The sequence below is a fragment of the Hyposmocoma kahamanoa genome, unplaced genomic scaffold, assembly GCF_003589595.1.
Source record: "Hyposmocoma kahamanoa isolate Upper Pololo Valley unplaced genomic scaffold, ASM358959v1 94, whole genome shotgun sequence".
NCBI lineage: Eukaryota > Metazoa > Arthropoda > Insecta > Lepidoptera > Cosmopterigidae > Hyposmocoma > Hyposmocoma kahamanoa.
The window spans coordinates 6,593,341-6,612,537 of record NW_020654878.1 but is presented as its reverse complement, the minus strand read 5'-3'; the positions used below and the strand labels follow the sequence as shown (position 1 = coordinate 6,612,537).

The 19,197-nt window shown below is 35.7% G+C and overlaps 1 protein-coding gene across 1 annotated transcript; it reads left to right on the top strand.

Moving 5' to 3' along the window:
• Positions 1-2,549: 2,549 nt before the first annotated feature.
• LOC113237793 (scolexin B-like) lies at positions 2,550-17,596 on the top strand. Its single transcript, XM_026474457.1, has 6 exons — positions 2,550-2,914; positions 5,980-6,232; positions 11,607-11,760; positions 12,084-12,236; positions 16,318-16,458; positions 16,770-17,596. The coding sequence occupies exons 1-6, from the start codon at positions 2,812-2,814 to the stop codon at positions 16,923-16,925; spliced, it is 960 nt and encodes a 319-aa protein (XP_026330242.1). The 5' UTR covers positions 2,550-2,811; the 3' UTR covers positions 16,926-17,596.
• The last annotated feature ends 1,601 nt before the right edge of the window (positions 17,597-19,197 follow it).

Below are 19,197 nucleotides of genomic sequence, written 5' to 3'. Positions count from 1 at the left end.
TGTAGTGAATTTATTTTTCCAATTTTGTGTGTACTGTAACAGTGGTATTGTTTTACTGGTATTTGCCACAGGAGATTGCCCATTGACTTACCAATAAATTGATGACAATAAATACAATCCAAAGTCTAATCCAAAAACCGCGAAAAAATATCCGGAGTTTTTTTTTTTCAGTTTATGGCTTTTCGCGGTCAGCGTTGGAGCCAACGACAAGCATGTACAAACGTAGTGACATACATAGAAATATAAAAAAAACTAAAACATTTAATTTAAACTGTAAAGTAATGACTTTACAGTATATATAGCACTATTGCTTAATTTTGTTTGCCATGATTTAAAAGCCTACAAATTCAGCTTCTACTGGAAATAACAAAATGCACCACATTTAGCTTCTAGTGAAAACCACTTGAACACAAGAGTGATGGAGTAGCCTTAATGTCAAGATTAATTAATTTCATAGTATTATGTTGAATTTTATACGAATTCACTTCAAGTAATAAGAGTTGTGCAGATTATAGGCACAGCTATTTTCACATTTACAAATATTGTAAATGTGAAAATAGCTGTGTCTCTCTGTTGGTGGTATCGATACTTTTCTTATAGCACGTCATAACTGCTGTAAGAAATGTATCGAAGATTCGAATTTTTAGATGCCAACTAGAAGTAAACTCAAAGTTTCATAATCTCGAAAACCGATTTATAACAAAACCGTTATGCTTTCAGGGGATTTTGGTTGCTTATTACAAAGAAAAGATTATGTTAGTTTGTTTTGTAATATTCCTAAAATAACCTAAAAAAGTACATTTGAATTAACAAAAACATATTAATCTACTAATTACTACTGCAGTCTTATGACTGTTTGGGATTTTTCATCAGAGGAAGTACGTATTTATATGAGTATTTACTCCATACAGTAAAACGAATACAACAATATTTTGTTAATTATTTGTTACTAACATTTATTAAAAAGTCATTTTAAAAATAAGATTAACATTAAATCAATTCTACAGTTTTTGTTCTAAATTTGAATATTTCAATCGCTTGTGGTTTGATAATTTAAATTGACGTAACGGGTCTCTTTCTGTCTTTTGCGCATGTCTTGTGTAGGATAAGGACAGTTAGCTATTTGGTTATTTTTATTGCTTTTGTAATTTATTTGTATTGTAGGTATGTACTCGTATATGTACTTTTTATTTTTTTGTTACAGCACGGCATGATTTATGATGATTTATATTAAACAATTACATATTATTTTCATTATTTATAATTTATTACATTATTATTTAATATACAATATGACGAAGAAATCAATTTGAATAAACTTCGTTACACAATCTGTCGATAAAAATAGGAGCTAAAAGAGCGCGAGCTTCTGTATAACGAAAAAACAGCGTCCATTAAGTACTGCATTTTTGTGTCTATAGTTGCCTGTTAGTAAATAGGGAACTTCATAGGCATGCTTATGTCAATTGTTCGAATGTTTTCAAATATTTTTTATGCAGTCGATAAATTGAATCAATGTGATCATTGTGAAAAAAATGTCATAAAATAGAAAATTAGCAATTAATGTAAAAAAATAGGCTTATGTATGGAATGTAATTTCACCCTTGGCTAGACTGGATGCAGCAGACATTTTTTTGCAAGTTTGTATGGCGCAAGACGACATGTTTCGTGGAGTACTTGACGCGGTGAATTCGATAATACAAATGAAAAAAAACATCGATTTGAAAGTAGTGTTTATTGTGCGATAGTAGTTTTGTACCTTGACAGAGGGGATTGCCTATCGGTGACGCCTCCAGTCCTATATACTCTAACTTCTGTACCACCAGTTTGGGATCCAGTGTTTCCTCTGATGAAAAATCCCAAACAGTCATAAGACTGCAGTAGTAATTAGTACAGTAATATGTTTTAGTTTGTTCTAATTTCCATTATTAAATAATAATAAATTGAACTTAATAAAAAATCATTCAATAAAATAATTTGTAAAACTGAATGTAGCGTAAATTGGAATGTTTTCTTTGTAAAATTAAAAATAAGGTATTTAATTAATAACTATTGTAACTATAGTGAAAAAATAGGGTGGTTTGCATTAATATTAGACACAACTGGTTGAAGACTGTACCACCTCAGTCAACCGTGGCCATGGGACCTGTAAAGGCCCGAAACGTCGGTTTGTTTGAAAAAACAAATATACGCGATTTAAATCCGGAAAAATAATTTCATTTCCTATGTGTAACAATCGCTCAAATAACATTATCTCTAATTTCTCCTATTTAAAATTTCCAATATTATTTCTTACACAAATTATGAAATATTGTTATTGAAAAGCAATATAACAGTATTAATTGTTTTAAGTTTCGAGGAATCTGCACTTATCTCGGATTGAATCAAATTAAAGATCAGTATTCGAAATATTTGAACTACAGACGTTGAAGAAAGTATTACAATTATTTAAATTTGCATCTTGCTTTATTTCTAATCCTAAATTCAAAGTGTCTGTAAATCTCCGTCCATGTGGAAAGAGGAAAAGTTTTTTTAAATCTTTTGCCCTTTCAAGACTTACGCGAAGATAGCCCACGTGCCTTAAGAGCACGTTAGCAGTTATTATTAGTCTTAGTACCCATACAACTTTATGTGGTCTGTGCATGCAACGAAAGACGGCAAAATTGTAGAAATAGCGTTATTTATACATTCAGTATTAAAATATTTATGTATGACAATAGAGCACATTACCCTGCAATTATTTCCTCGTTATGCGTGATGATGATCCTTGTATAAAGCGCGCTGTGCGCGAGCGCTGGTCGCACCAGTACGATGGATTCTCGCAAGTGGTTGGCAGTGTTTGCGGCGCTTGCGCTTACCGCCAGCGCCCATGCGCGACCCGGCAACGATATAGCAGACTCTCCCAAACAACAATGTGAGAATTATTTATTTTCTATAATTTACGTGTTTATAAACATTAATTGCAATATCTACGTAGCTTGAAGGTAAGTTACCTCTTTATTTTAATCGGATAAGGGACAAAAAAATATAATACGTACCTACATAATAGTTATAAGTTTTTTTTAACATAATAAAAGTGTATAAAGGTGACAAATAGGCAGAGATAGATAAAGTTGGAAAAGCAAAACTTTTATTTTAACAATAGATACCTAAGGAAATTCTCAATACTAATGCAAAGAAACAGTGCGCAGTGCCAGTAGTTATTTTTTCCTTTACTGTGCAAGTACCACGGTTGTTGAATTAATTGTGTCAAATTTACCAGAATGGATAACTAGGTGTTAAGAAAGTTATTACGTAGTAACGTCAATGCATAGTTACAAAATTATTTTTAAGTATGCATAACATTGAAAATAAAAAATGTATAGATTAACAACAGACGTCAACGTCGTATACTTTGTATATAATACAATATTATATAAATGTACACTTCGTATTATAATATGTACAATGTCTAAGAGAAGAAAAAGTGACTAAATCAATACCTAATCTTATTCTTGGATTAACAGACTATTAAAAACACGATAAACTCAAGCCACAAACCTCGATGCTAACGCGTGTTTCCCAGCCAGAATTACCGGTTATACAACACGATTCTCACAAAAGTTAGGGCAATTACTATTGCTTCGAAAATTCCTACCGTTTAATTTGTTCCTAATAGTGATTTAAATACATTTCAACGATTTACTATTATTGCGTTTGAAAATTAAGTAAATTAGAGGTCAAACTTTCTGATATACTGCAAATGAAATAGTAATTAGTACCACTGTTGCAGGACCTAATTAATGCTTACTAGCGTCAAGCAATCATACGTGGAGAAACAATATCGATTATTCGCATAGTTCACGCATGAAACTTCTTATTCCTTTACGACATAAGGTTCACATTTGTTTATTAGAAAATGCAATGAAAACATGCTTTTCTCTTTTAGGATTCTCTGAACGTAATGGCAACCAACTTGTCGTTTTGTGGTCGCATACAATCGCGCAACTAAGGGGACTTAAGCTGTACATAGGATAATAATAATAAATAATAATAAATCTTTATTGAGTCAATACAATTGTAAAGTATCTTAAAATAACGTGACATTTATTATACGAGGAACATTTTAAGACGGATTTAGGATACAGAAAAATCTTTTATTTCATTAGTTTTTTTATACTAAGTAACTGGAGAAACAAATCGTGCGCCTAACGTAGGCGACACGTCTGTCCTTAACAGTTGCAGTGCCACTCAGCACTTTAATTCACAAAGATCTGAGGGGCACTGCCACTGCGCCCGACACCCTGAGGCATAAGTTGGCAAATCCCATGTGCCTGTAATTTCACCAGTGCCCTTACCCTTCGAAATCGGAATGCAGTAACGCTCACATTACTGTTTGGAGGTACTTCCCTGGACGAACTCTAATAATATAAAGAGAGTATTTGACAGGTAAAAAGTTGGAGTACATTAATAAAAAAAAAAGAACATACCTAATGCATTATTCGCAGATTTCTCTTAATTTTTTTTTATAACATCAATTGACGGGACGAACAAGTTGTGCACCTGATGGTAAGCTACACGCCTGTCCACAACAGTTACAGTGCCACTCAGAGCTTTAAATTGCAAAGATCTGAGGGGCACTACCACTACGCCCGTCACCCTGAGACATAAGTTAACGAGTCCGATGTGCCTGTAATTTCACCAGCGCCCTTACCCTAAAACCGAAACCCAGCTGATGGCTAATGCTGACATTTGCGTAAAATCGAATCCTTACAATTATACGAATTGTTCAATATAAGCCTTGTATGCCCAAATTATAATTTAACCTTACGGATCCCGCATGATATTCCATTCGATCGTTATGCTATGGTAGCTGTAGCGACACTTCGTACGTCAACGCTGTTACACGGGTAATTATTTCTACCATTGGTGTTCAAACCGCATGACTCGACTTTACAAATTATCTTCAGTTTCCACACACTATCGACTAAACGACGGAAAAAAAAACTGCATTTAGCCATTTGTTAATCTCAGAAAGGACGAGATCATTAAGCATTACTTTCTCCTTCTCCAGATTCATCCGGAGAAACGGCCTGTAGGCTATACAGAATTTTCTCTAGCTCTTGCAGCAAAAAAAGCGGAGATGTGCAGTAGATTCATTCGTTACTACCATATTTACTGCCTCCGTGGCCGAACGGTTACCACGCTGGACTGCCACGCAGAGGTCCCGGGTTCGATTCCCGGAATGGTCCACAATTATTTTTCTAGTGACTTGAGTGTAATTCGTGGTTGTCTATGTGTGTGTCCATGGCACCCACCATACAGGGTTTCCCAATGTTCTTGTGTACGCAAAAAAGTGGGGTTTCCCTAGTGCGGAGCTATGAGTGTGTGCGTTATTTATTTATTAATTTGTTATATTGTCATCGAAATTTACAGTTAACAGCACGTCAAGCTATACCTACACTTATGTTCGAATACCGCCTCCTATGCAACGGTACAAGATCCGTCAATTAGCTTCATGTGTTGCCTTCTGTACATGATCGTAATGTAGGCCACGTTTAACTTTTTTGAACCAAGTTGTGAACCAGCTACGCTTCACCGTTCAACAATTGTCTACACGTTGTCGCTCATTGTAAGCCGATATTAATCTTCATCCTTTTAAATAGACACTAAATGGATAAAGTACGTTTTGTTTGGTTATTCAATTGACGTGAATAGTTATCCAAAAGGACGTGACAAATAGGTTACTGTTGCATTACGTACAATAGGAACGCGAACGTACAATTCTTTCTTCACGATAATTATAAGTGACTCAATGTGGAAAAACTTAACTTCCTTGTCAGCAAGATAAATTAGAACTGGTTGATAATGATAATAGCCATGCCGATTGCACAATCAGTGGCGCAAAGTCTCCTAGGCATAAGAATAATAAACGCGTCAAAGAAATAAAGAAAATGTATTTTCTCAACATTATTATCACCATAACGATTCTGTTTACAGCGAATGAAGTTATCAGCAGCAAGGACGTGCACGTAAAACCCGATGAGAGTCAAGATATTAAAAGTACATTGGCAACAGCCAATACTGAGACAACAGTTGTTGCTGCGACTACTTCTACAGAAAAAGTGGAAGAAACGAAAAATGCAGAGGTGACGAAACCGGTGAACGAACAGTTTCCACATGCTGTTCTCTTCGGAGGCACTTGTGGTGGGTCTATCATCAGCGCTAAATGGATTCTAACGGCTGCGCATTGGTGAGCCAAACATAATTTTCTTTACGTGTACACAAGATTACAAATTACAGTGAGGTCTTGAGATGCAAGTCAAAGCCGAAATTTTTTTATAAGTTGTTTTATTAGAGATTGTCATTAATTAGCCAAGTAGATAGTTAAATAATTTCCTGATTTTTGAAAAGAACGTCAAAATTCATTTCTTTTGAGTATTTTCACAAATATATATTATTATATATATATAATATCATATAAATAAAACATCACTTAAATGCCCCCGTAGCCGAACGGATGTTGGTCTGCCACGCAGCGTCCCGTGTTCGATTCCCGGGCCGGTAGAAATATTTGTACGGCGTACATTTATTTATGTGTGGGTGTAATTTGTGGTTGTCTATTTGTGTGTCCATGGCAACCGCGATACAGGGTTTCCAGGGGAAATGAGTGTTTGCGTTATTATTAAAATCACGATAGGTATACAATAAAAGAAATATTGCAAGTACATAAAACTCCTTCGGGCAAAAAACATTCGAGGTATAAGTAATTCACAAATACAACCTACACACTCGAACACGCATTAAGTGTTGACGATGCGAGTCACGGCTCATTAAGTAGGTACAATATAGTTCCGGGTTAATACGCTTGATACATTATTAAATGAAGCACAGAATTATAAATATAATATTTAAAATACTAGTGAATAGCGACATCTCTCGCCAGGACTGGTAGCTGTAAAGGTACTAACTGGGTGATAAATCTTTCATAGATTTCTCATAGATGGCGCTACGACTAAAAAGTCGTTGAAAAACCAAAAACAAAGGCACGACGCAAGCACATAAAAAAATTCGTGAGGTCCGCTGGTTCGTTTCGTTGCTTAGTTGGTATAGCGTCTGCCACGGTATGCTAGAAGGTGTCGGTTCGAATCCGACCGGATCGAAGGAATTTTTTCTGAGTGTTCGATCTTTGTATTAATAATTATAACAAACTAGTGGAGTAATTTCACAAAAAATAATTGAATATCAATTCAATAAAAATTTAAAACATAGAATCATTGATTTTTTTTTTTTGAGAATTTGCATAATAAAAATGCTGACAAGATTGTAACTTACATAATGTATAAGCGCTTATTTTCTAAACTAACATTGAGTTAAATAATTTAAAATATCTGAAAGTTTTTTGTTAGCTCGATTATTTTATCATTAAAAGTGATAACCTCGACTTGACCTGTGTTGATGATCTCAAGTTCAATGTCAAACTATGTTACAATTCTCAAAATAGGTAAGCAACTTTTGAACCCTGGTTATTTTCTCCCACCAGAAATATGGATGTAAAATAAAGGTCAAGTTCAGAGCAACGAACAAGTAGGTCCGTTGGTTTTACCGATAATGACAAAGTGCAAAATTTATAATAGGGAAAAATAAAGTCGATACAACCTCAAATTAAATGGCAAATGGTTGATTCCGCATAACATTGAGAGTGAAATCACTTTCGAAAAAATATATAGTAAAATTAAAGATATACACTGATAATAAACGGTGTATTTAACGGATTCCTAAACATTCTCACGATAGAAAAAAAACACAAACTTACTTCGAAATTTCACAAGAAAACCGCTGTATTCCATTGGTACTATACATACTCGTATACCAATGTTTTTATTTATGTCAACTGAACTAAATAGAACACGTATATATAGTATACGATATACAGGTTTTTCAACAAGAACTTTGTTTTGTAAATCAAAATAAAACAATAAATTTATTGTATTAAAAAAGTAAGGTTATGTATGCAAATTATGCAATTATATTTCGTGACATTATGCGATCGGGAAATTTGGTTTGAAATAAATTCATTGTTTCGGTGGCTGTGTGACTTGTGCCGTTGGCATTGGGTCGTTTTTTTCGAAAATTCGGCTGGAAATGCGGTTACGGTCACTGGATTACACTATCGAGAGATGTTAACAACTCAATTTTGGCCTATTATTGATGATATGGATATCACTAACATGTGGTTTTAACAAAACGGTGAAAACCCCTTTTTGAAATGACTTTGAATTCGTTTGTAAAAAAAATAAATTCTGAAATAAATCCTGTTGCCGCTGGGCTCAAGCAAAATGAACTATTTTAGTACGAGTAATATTTGAATTCGAGTTGAGGTAGTATCGACTCTTTAATACCTGGTAACAAAGCCTTTGCGTGTTGAACATAATAAATTACGTTTGTCCATTTTGAAGTGGCTACGTATTTGCATGCCAATGACGCTCATCACACTTTAAAAATACTCGTCAATCGTTTTCTCAAGGTTTCATGCTAAGGCATGAGTAAGAACGCAAACAGAAACATCACAATAAACTTTTTGTTGTTTCTTGCATTAGGGGAGAGTTGCGTAATAAGTCAGTACTTACCAAGCCTGACTTAATTGTAGGCCTTATTGTTTAGGGGCTCAGTAGCCCCTAAACAATAAGGCCTACAATTAAGTCAGGCTTGGTGTATAAAAACAAAATTTATAGTCGTATGTAGGTAATTTATTTGTCTACACTCATAGTATATAGCATAATTATCATTAACAAATACAAAAGGCAGTTGTTGCAAAATTACCAAAAATGACAAAACGGGGTATTATCAAACTGGTCTGATAATATCGGGTAGTATAGCATTCAAAAAGCATCAATTCCAAAGTTTATTGGAATTCATTAAATGTTACACATAGGTGGCACTATAAGTTTCCGGAAATGGCCACTTACACAAACAATACTTAAAAAGTAATTACAACATTTGAAAATGGAACTCTTTGGCTGTAGAATATAGTTTGTTTCATCTGGCTGTCCCTTATTTTTTAATATCGTGGCGTCATTTTAGAAATTGGTTGTCTACATCACCATGGATTTAACTCGTGAAAATTTTCGTAGTATGATTTTCTACGACTTTAAGTGTAATTTAACAACTCAGCGGAGCTTCGCTCAGCTTCAAACTGCTTATGGCGATGAAGCACCATGCAAGACGACTATTTATAGCTGGTTTGCAGAATTCAAACGCGGTCGTGTGAATCTCAGTGACGAATTTCGTGATGGTCGCCCGTGCACTGCTGTGAACACCAAAAACATCGATGCTGTGCGCCGTATGATTAAAACAGACAGGCATGTGACATACCATGATATTCGAGCATCTTTAGGCGTAGGCATGAGTCAAATACAATCAATACTACATAAACATTTGGGTGTGAAAAAGCTGTGCTCTCGATGGATCCCACACAATTCGACTGGGGCTCAAAAAACGGATCGCGTCACTTGGTGCAATGCCATGCTTACCAGATTCAACGAAGGGGTGTCAAATTTGGTGTGGGACATAGTAACAGGTGACGAAACATGGGTTTATAGTTACGATCCCAAAACAAAGCAGCAACCGAGCGTATGGGTCTTTCGAGATGAGCCGAAACCTACCAAATTGGCACGTGTGCAAAGTGCATCTAAGCGGATGATTGTTTCTTTTTTTTATAAAACTGAACACGTGGCTACTGTTGCTTTGGAGAATCGTTGTACCGTGAATAGTGATTGGTACGCGGCCATTTGTTGGCCGGAAGTTATTGACAAACTCCGTAAAAAAAATAGTAAACGCCGCATCAACTTGCACCACGATAATGCCAGTTCTCACACGGCCAGACAGACAAATGAATTTTTGAAGGTGAACACGTTAGCCTTATGAGCCATCCCGCGTACAGTCTCGACCTGAAACCTTGTGACTTTTATTTATTTCCAAAAATTAAGAACCAGTTACGCGGTCAACGATTTTCATCACTTTGAGAGGCTATCGAAGAGTATCAAAAACATGTTTCAGAGATTGTCACGGAGGTGTGGCATAAATGTTTTCAAAATTGGTTCATTCGTATGAAAAAGAGCATTAACGCTAACGGAGAATATTTTGAGAAACAATAAATTCATTTCTGACCATTTATAATATTTTTTTCTTATTCATTCCGGAAACTTATAGTGCGCCACACGTATATAACATAAATACAAAAACAAATTTTTAAATAGGCATATAGAGTCTAGAATATTATCTCTTACATCAATATAATCTAATACTAAAATGTTAACAATAAATAAAGTTCAACAAATAAATAGGTGAATAACATTTGTCTTCCTTGTACTTATTTTCTTAAAGAATTGGCAGACTTGGTAGCTCTTTGAATGAAAGTGAACATGTTTACGTCTTCAGTTTTAAAAATATTTCACTACAGTCGGTACATTCTTTCGATATTTGGTAGCTTTCTTTTTCCCTTTGAAATTTTTGCTAATCTTTATTATTTCGACATTTTTTGTATGTACGCGTTTTCCACGAACTTATCATTCTCACTATCAGTCTACGTTGTTGTTCGAAACTTTCCTCTTAGCAGGTTATTCTTTGACTTCATTTGTTCTTTTCTACTCCCTTTTCCATGCATGTTTGCCAAATAAAATTTTCGTACTTTACAATTCCGTGCTCATATCTGATAATACCGTACTCTAAGCGCGGAATTGTCAAACACAGTCACTTTGCTTTCAAACCACAAAATAATATAAAAAATAAAACTATTTTCGAAATGATTTTGCAGATCAATTATACAATATTTTCACCATTCAAATATGTTAAAACAAATACTAAAAATAAAAATGTAATGTAGCTTACCTTTTACCGAAAACACACGTAAAATTACATTGATTATGTGAGAAAACTCGTTACGGGAAATGATCGTTAAGGATAAAATGATAGCGTGCATGCGGGGAGTAATACGTGTCAGGCTATGTATGATAATGGAGCACTGTAAAGTCTAAGTAGCGTGTTATTGAGATATACAGAGACGCGAAATTATCAGCCGCGTGGTAATACCCAACTCTCCCCTATCTGTTCCTTAGATGGTAATTAAAAAACAACAGAAACAGTTAACGCTAACAAATTAAACAGAAACTTTACCAAAACAGGATGAACTACCTTTATACATACATACAATAAAATTGCTTTCCTGGAAATGGAACGGAACTATATACCAGGTAACAACAATAAGTCAAGGTCAGATGTTTCAATTCTATGTGAGCACTAGGTCGGAACCTGAAAATTGACAATGGTGAACCGATTAATGCCTTGAACCAACTTGTATCACTCACTATCACTTTAGTAGTAACGAGGATGACACAAACAGAAATTTAATAAATTGACTTTTTGTGTACCTACTTTATGACACACAGCGTCTACGTACTTATAGGTACTAAAAATGGATATCCACTTGACAGAAATTAGTCAGCCAAAAATAATATCAAAATCCAAAATTAGGGAAAAGGTCGGTGGTGGTCATCCATGCGATATCTGCAATAGGACATAGGTGCTGTGAATGATTCTTGATGAAGATTAAACGTTTAATTACGCAGCACAATATTCTCGAGTGGGCGCTACGTGCTGGCGGGGACTAACAAGTCGGATGATGATACCGGTTTCGAGCGGCGCGTCAAGCGGATTATCCTTCACCCTAAGTTCTCTGTGGGCCCTTACTGGCTTGATGCGGACCATTTCGACATTAAACAGGTGCAGTATACTTTACGTATTAAAAGTATTCCTGAGCATCCCACTTACAAAGTCCCATTTCGCTTTTCTGTAGTAGGTATACCTATGTACAAAATAACAAATTATACGTGAAGTATTTTCAGACAGAAAACACCATTCTGCTCTATTTTCTTACCCACATTTGAATGCTGCGTCATTTTTCGATAAATAAATATTAGGTTTTTAAAAATATCTTCTAACGACATAGTTGACCGGTACACAATGCCTTATGACAGTAAGTCCGCCATTTTGCTTGCTGTAGCTTTAGTGTATTGTATAATAAAGCTTAAATAAATAAATCACAGGTAGCAGCTGACTGGGACTTTTTGTTAGCTGAACTGGAGGAACCATTGCCGCTAGACGGCAAAAAGATAGCCGCAGTGGACATTAATGACCAGTCAGAGGTGCCAGAGGGTCTAGCCGTCGGCTACGCTGGCTATGGCGCTGAACACCATGGCGTAAGTACTTTCAAAATACTTTTCATCACACTTGCACGTAAATAGCATAATTGCATGCAGACTAATTTGACCTTAGTGCTGCACATAAAACCCTAGGGCCTTCTTTCTTCTCAAAACCGTCCATGGTTGTTTACGAAAATTACGAATTCGAATCTCGACTCCGAAATCCAGCAGGGTAGCCTATCACAAACCCGAATTTTTTTTCCGAAATAACGTTTGTTCGAATTTTCATATCACCGAAATCCGAATTATAACGAAACCGTTGTTCTTTTAGGACATGTTGGATCGCAAAGACACGATTAAATTCGGTTAGGTTAGGTTAAGCTGGGTTTGTGAAGGGGCGGAAAGGGTCACTCACCTACCGACTGGTACAGTAGGTGCTCTCGGGGCATGGATGCTTCAGGAGGTACAAGGTCGCTGGGAGAGAGCCGACCCCTCTCTGCCACCAGTGTGGCTGCGCCGAAGATACGGCGCAGCACACGTTGGCAGAGTGCCCAGAGTGGGCAGAGGAGCGGGCGGCAATGGTCGCCGTGGTGGGGCACGGTCCCTCGTTACCGGCCGTTGTCAAGTCTATGATCGGGAACGAGAGATCGTGTGAGGTGGTGAGCTCCTTCTGTGAGGTCGTCATAGCACGGAAGGAGACGGCGGAGCGGATCAGAGAGGATGACGTCCTCGCTGACCGCGCCGGCGGAAGAGGACAGGGTGGAAGCTCCGCGCGGAAATGCGCCTTTTCCCGCCGTAAAGAACTCGGGTGACGAATCGGGGATTATTCGTCGCCCGTAACATCCAGTCCCAAGAGGGTAGAGGGACTTCCAAGTATTCCAGGAAGCCGCCCCCAGGTGCACCAGTGCACAGAAAAAAAGGAATTCTATTAATAAGAAAGAGCAATTTCTCAAAATATTTGCTAATTCTGAAAGAATATTTATTAAAAGTAATAAAATATTGTCATTACAAAAATACTGTTTATCTTTATCTTATACAATTTTACTCTTAACTTTATTCTACTTTTAGACAAATACGTTCACTTCAAGATTTTATTTCATTTCTAATCAATTATTGGACATTACTTACATCAAGAAATTTTTACCTCTTACATCAAATTTAAATAATCTTAAATGAATTCAAAATTTCTTGGGTGTATTTTAAGAAAATATATTCTTAGACAAAAAAGAAGTATTTTGCTATTCAGATTAATATTCTAAATTCTAGAGTATATTTTTAAAGCAACATTTCGTTGCGTTCTCATAGTCAATGTTGTTGTGACATGTCACCGAAGGCGCACGCGGTTACGATTACTTTTACTTGTCCTTGTAATCATAAAAAGCATAAACAGTCATTTTTCCAAAGAAACAATACGTAGTATCTCTTTGTAGTTTGTTAGTGTGTTCTTTGTAGTCATAATTTAAGAAATTTGGTTTCAGCATGAAATCAAATTACATTTGTAACAAGCACAAATTTAACATGCAATTAGTTCCATCGCGCCACTGCTAGATGGCATTAGTTGTACTCTGAATCGCGCTATCGTTTTGTTAACTTCAATAGTACAAGGCATCTCATATGTTTTCAATTGGTATTGCTCTATACTGCTATAGCATTTATATGTCACAGAACGGCAGTCAAGTATGAGAGACATTTCCGTCATATTTCTGCTTTAAGGTGTTAGCATTGTACCATTTGTAACATTTCACACTAGTGAAACATACCTACTGTTGGATCCGTAACCCTGTAAATTTACCCTTTTTGATAATATACACCTTTGTACACTGAAGTCACCGTCTTAATTCGTCGTACTACGTAACCCCATCGTTGACCAGCGCTACACACTTAAATATAGAAAACATAAATCTTCAGTCAAATAATTAAGTACCTTTCAATTTTTCATTCTTTTTTTTTCAAGTCAAAATCAGAAATTTCTAATAACTAATTAATGTTTTGTTGAATCTAGAGTAGCTTTATGACTTAAGTAAATTAATTTGCTCTTGGATTAAATATTTCTGTCTTATAACTAAAATACACTTTTGAGACGTTTTTTTACTATTATCTCGTAATTATTCTCTAGCGTCTATAGGGAGAGGATCATTTTGTTGGATTTAATAAAATTGTTTTCATAAAAAGAATTTTGTTTTTTTCTAAGTACTCTGTTTTTACCGTGTGGCAAGGGCCACTCGAGAGGGTTCGCGCGCCAAACAACTGTCGCGAACGTCCGCTCTTTGGGCGTCGTGGGTAATGGGCAACCGGTACCATACATATCCCCAACTAAGATAAAATGGAACACCCCGGAGTTTTAGTGGGTAAGCTTCCTTTCTGGAAGAGTCCCATCACATGACGTGGTATGCGTAACGCATTTCTCCGGGTAAAAAAAAGGTTAAGTTAGGTTTAAAAGAAAAAACATTTTCCTATCAAAATTACTTTCGAGGTTATGAAAATTCAAGTAAACGTTATTTCTGGAAAATGTCATTTCGGACTACTGATCGTTCAACAGCCCGCAGTCTTCGACTCCTAATAGGGTCTCGTTCGTAATTCCTTATTTACCGCCCTTAATACACAATGTACTATAATGCAAACTTGTGTCTAAAACCACACATTTCAATGCCCAGTTAAAAAATCGCATCTCAGGAACAACATATTTCAGGATTCACGCATTTCCATTACTTAGTACGTTGTTTTGTAAATTGTTTAGTAAAATACTTATTAAACAGTGGAAAGTTAATAAGGCATTTATTAGGACTTTTAGCTTGCTTTGATATATGAATATTACGGTGAAAGTGATTTTCTAAGAAAGTGTTCGAAAATGTTTAAACGTGTTTGTATTGTTAGTATTTAAAGCATGTAAATAAATCATAAAATGAAAAACAACACTTATCTCGTTAAGGCGACTTGGCACATACTCGTATTACTTGTAAACTGAAAGGGTTAATCTTTATAATGTTCGTTACATTTTTCAATTAAGATTCCATGATAAAAATGCGAAAGACTCGGGTCTCGGAAGATGCTAAACTGTTTGCAAAAAAAATACAGACATTCCAATTCCACTACTAACCCGTCACATCGTCTCTCACAGCCGCTAAATCTGTACTAAAATAAGACATTCAAGTTAGTCTTACTCATTTAATGTTTCATCATGTATTCACTATATGCTCAAATCTAAATAAAACATAAATCACCAGAAATAAACAATACGCTGATCTTGATGACTTTGCTGTCAAAATAATTAGTTCTAAAGGCGATCGCATTGCCTTAATTAAACTGGGCTTTTAATAAATGTGATTGATGATGGTGTGTTCCCTAACCACATGAAGCAAAGCAGTTACTCCTCTTTTTAAATTTGGTATTAATTCAGACCCTACAAATTATAGATCTATGTACTTCAATACTACCGACACTTTATAGTAAAATAATAAAAAGAAATATTCTTAATCAGTAAAGAATGTGCAGTTTAATGTCTCGTAAACAATTTAGTTTCACTTAAGGAATGCTCAGCGAAGGATGCTGGTGTAGAGTAGATGAAATATTTATTATGTATTTCATACATGGGAACACTCACATCATGCTTGTCCTTGTATTCTGCGACCTTTCCAAGGCGTTTGGTTGTATGTACCATGATGTGAACTTCGCCGTTTTAGTGTGGCCTTTTTAAATCGTCAGAGTGATAGTGTTCAAAAGGTCGATGCGAACGGTATGAGATCATCAAGATCTACAATGAGAATAGGCACCCCTCAAGGGTCAATTCTAGGTGCATTTTAATTGTTTTTACACCAGAAATGGAGCTAAATGATATTTCATTTCATTCATGAAAAGTAAAAATGACTTCACATTTTTTACTGCGGACTATAAAAAACCTTTACTCCAAAACGTAGCTTAGATTTAAAAGTGAGTTGAGATTCACTATTAAAAATTACTGAACATAATTATTTAAACCTTATTAGCTTGTTTTCACAAATTATCACAAGTTTTTCAAAATAGAAAATTGTTCATGAGACTACACTACCTTTATCTACTAGAGTATGACTACTGTAACTACTAAGTACTCTAATTAGGGTAGGTTCGTACTCTGATGGTACTAAGTGAAGGTAAATTGCAGGACTACATGCGCCACGATATGCACGGCATGGACCTAGAGGTGCAGGCGGACAGCGCGTGTCAGGAGGCTTTAGTGCAGTATGAGCCTAAAACCATGCTCTGCACTAAGGGCCGAGCGCCAAGATACGATTCAGCTTGCAATGTAAGTTTAATTACCTACAGTTGCACTCTGGGAAAATCATTGCATCTAATAGTAATTAATAATCCCTGTCACGTGATTTCACATCTCCTAGGAAGTAATTACTGAAAAATCTGTGTTTGAAAAGTTTTTCTTTTTCGATGTCCCTATACGTACAAATATAAATATATTTTTTAGTTCAAGATACGTGTTTTTTAAAACAGTTTGCAATTATTTACTTTGCAATAAAACATAATAATCAAAGCTCATAACAAGCCTTCGCTTCACGCCGTGTTCCATAACAATCCTTGTAAGTTTATTGAACCCCATTTCAGGGCGACAGCGGCAGTGGTCTCGTAGCGAATGGCAAACTCTATGGCGTGGCGTCGTGGGTGCAAGACGACGCGCACCGATGTTTCAACGGCGCGCTCGTGGTCTTCTCGCGTGTTTCCGCCGTACGCGACTGGATCCGGCAGGTTACCAAGATATAAACAATAGTACGAAGATACGACGAGCGACCATTATTCCTCACGTCTCACTGCAAATCATCTCTTTGGACGCAGCTATTGGACAATGGGTCAAACATTGTTTCTTCATACTTTGTCACAAAACCAACTGTTCATCGCTTAGGACTACTACAGGAAACATTTCCACTATGACCAAGTTAAAAGTTGTGAAAATACGTTCTAATTAATGCCCTTATTGTTCTTGCGCATCCGTTCATATCAAGGAATTGAGACCACTATTCTGTGTATTCCGTCGACTATATATCGCAACCCTCATTGAAGAATGGCATAAGCGGAGTTACGTCAAAAACGTTTAGTGTGGGTTATTTTTTCTGTATCTAATGGAGCAATAAACATGTTTGACGTAACTCTACTTACGCCATTCTTCCATGAGGGGTGCAATATGTATATATCCAAGTATAACAACAGCCTAGACAGTCCGGTCGGTCACGATACTTAAAATTGTCAAAACATATTATATATTATTTTAATACGTTTTCATGTGACAGTACATAACGAATTTCGAACACATTTCTTTTAATAACAGTACATAACTGCGGCAAGTTAGTTAACTCCTTAACAATCAATTACGCTAAGATGTGCATTTCCCTATACATAATTTTTAATTAGCAGCATAATTATTGTATATAACCTGTCTAGAATGGGTTCCCTACTTGAGATAGAATGCCGTTTGATAGAACATTAATTGCTCGAATACGTTGGATCGATTGTCCATTTGATCGTGAGCTCTAAGGTTTGCCACATCGATGTATCAAAATCTCGAAAGTACATTTGCTATAACGACCAACAGCCAAAAAAGTGATTTCTCGAAACAGGAGATAGAGCCTTTTGTTCACACCTTGATAAAAAAAATACAAATTACGAAATATATCTAAATAAATTCTTCGAGAAACCATTTTTTTGGTTATTGATCATTACAGCCTCAGATTACAAAACAATATTTGTAATCTGAGGTTACAGCAAATGTTCTTTCGAGATTTTGATGCATCGATGTGGCAAACCTTAGAACTCACGATTCATAGGTCAAATGGACAATCGAGCCCACGTTTTCGAGCAATTAATGTTCGATCAAACGGCATTCTATCTCAAGTAGGGAACCCATCGAGAACTATAAAAAGAAATCAATGCATAATGCAAATTAAATATAAGAAGACAAGTATCAATTTTAAGATTTAGTTGCTGTGTACACGACTCTAGTCATCCTAATTATAAGCAGACTTAGAACGTACTTCTTGGAAACAAATCTTTAGATTGTGATATAAAAACTAGTAGGTACAAAGACTGGTCTCTTTTGTTATTGTTATAAATAATGTACCGTCTCCTATAAAGTTGTTTGTTACCTGATAAGAACAATAATCAGGGTTGCCTGATGAGAATTTTCATGTATAAGAATTTAAGCTTGTGTATGGTCAGAGCACATCACACTCAACACTCGACTTTCTTACGATTAGGCGGAACAGAGTTCTATTTAAATGTTAAATGTCAAGCTTGACATGCTCTTGACATTGTACAATGTACGAAGCCATTTGTATGCTCGCCCGCGTATATATAAATTTAAAAACGATCAATTTCTAAATCATCATTTTGAGAAATACTGACGCAGGGCGTTAGTAAATTAAATACTTGTTTATTTAATCTTTTAAATAAAAATAAATATTGCGAAAGTACACAAATTTTTCATGTGGTACAATTTAAAAAATTTGGTGCGAGAAATCTCTTTGTATGTGTACATACATACTAAGTACTCACTTGGAAACCCTGAATAATATTTTTGTATTTAGTACGATAATATAATGCGACGGTTTACTACCATTGTTTTAATTCTCACATTAACCTGTTTTCGATTTAAATAAAAATACGTAACAAACATCATCAAGTACTCACTTGTTACTTGTAGTGAAATATAAGAGCCTACGGCGTATACGCGCCTACGACGCACGTTAAGGCGTTTCAAATGCAGTCGCAGCGAGTAAACCTTTGCATACGTTCACAAAGTCAGTGGCGTCGTAAACGCGTGTCTTGTGCGCGTATACGCGCTGTAAACGCGATGTAGCCGCGCGTATGTATCGTACATTTTGATAAGAGATAGTTTTAATTTTAGTTTTGTTTGATAATTTCAGTTACATTTTAAAATGAGGCAAGTAAAAAAATATAAAAGCACGCACACTGAGTCTTTTTAAACATATACGTACTAAAACAGATTCAAGAGAAATCACTGTACTAAATTATTACTACT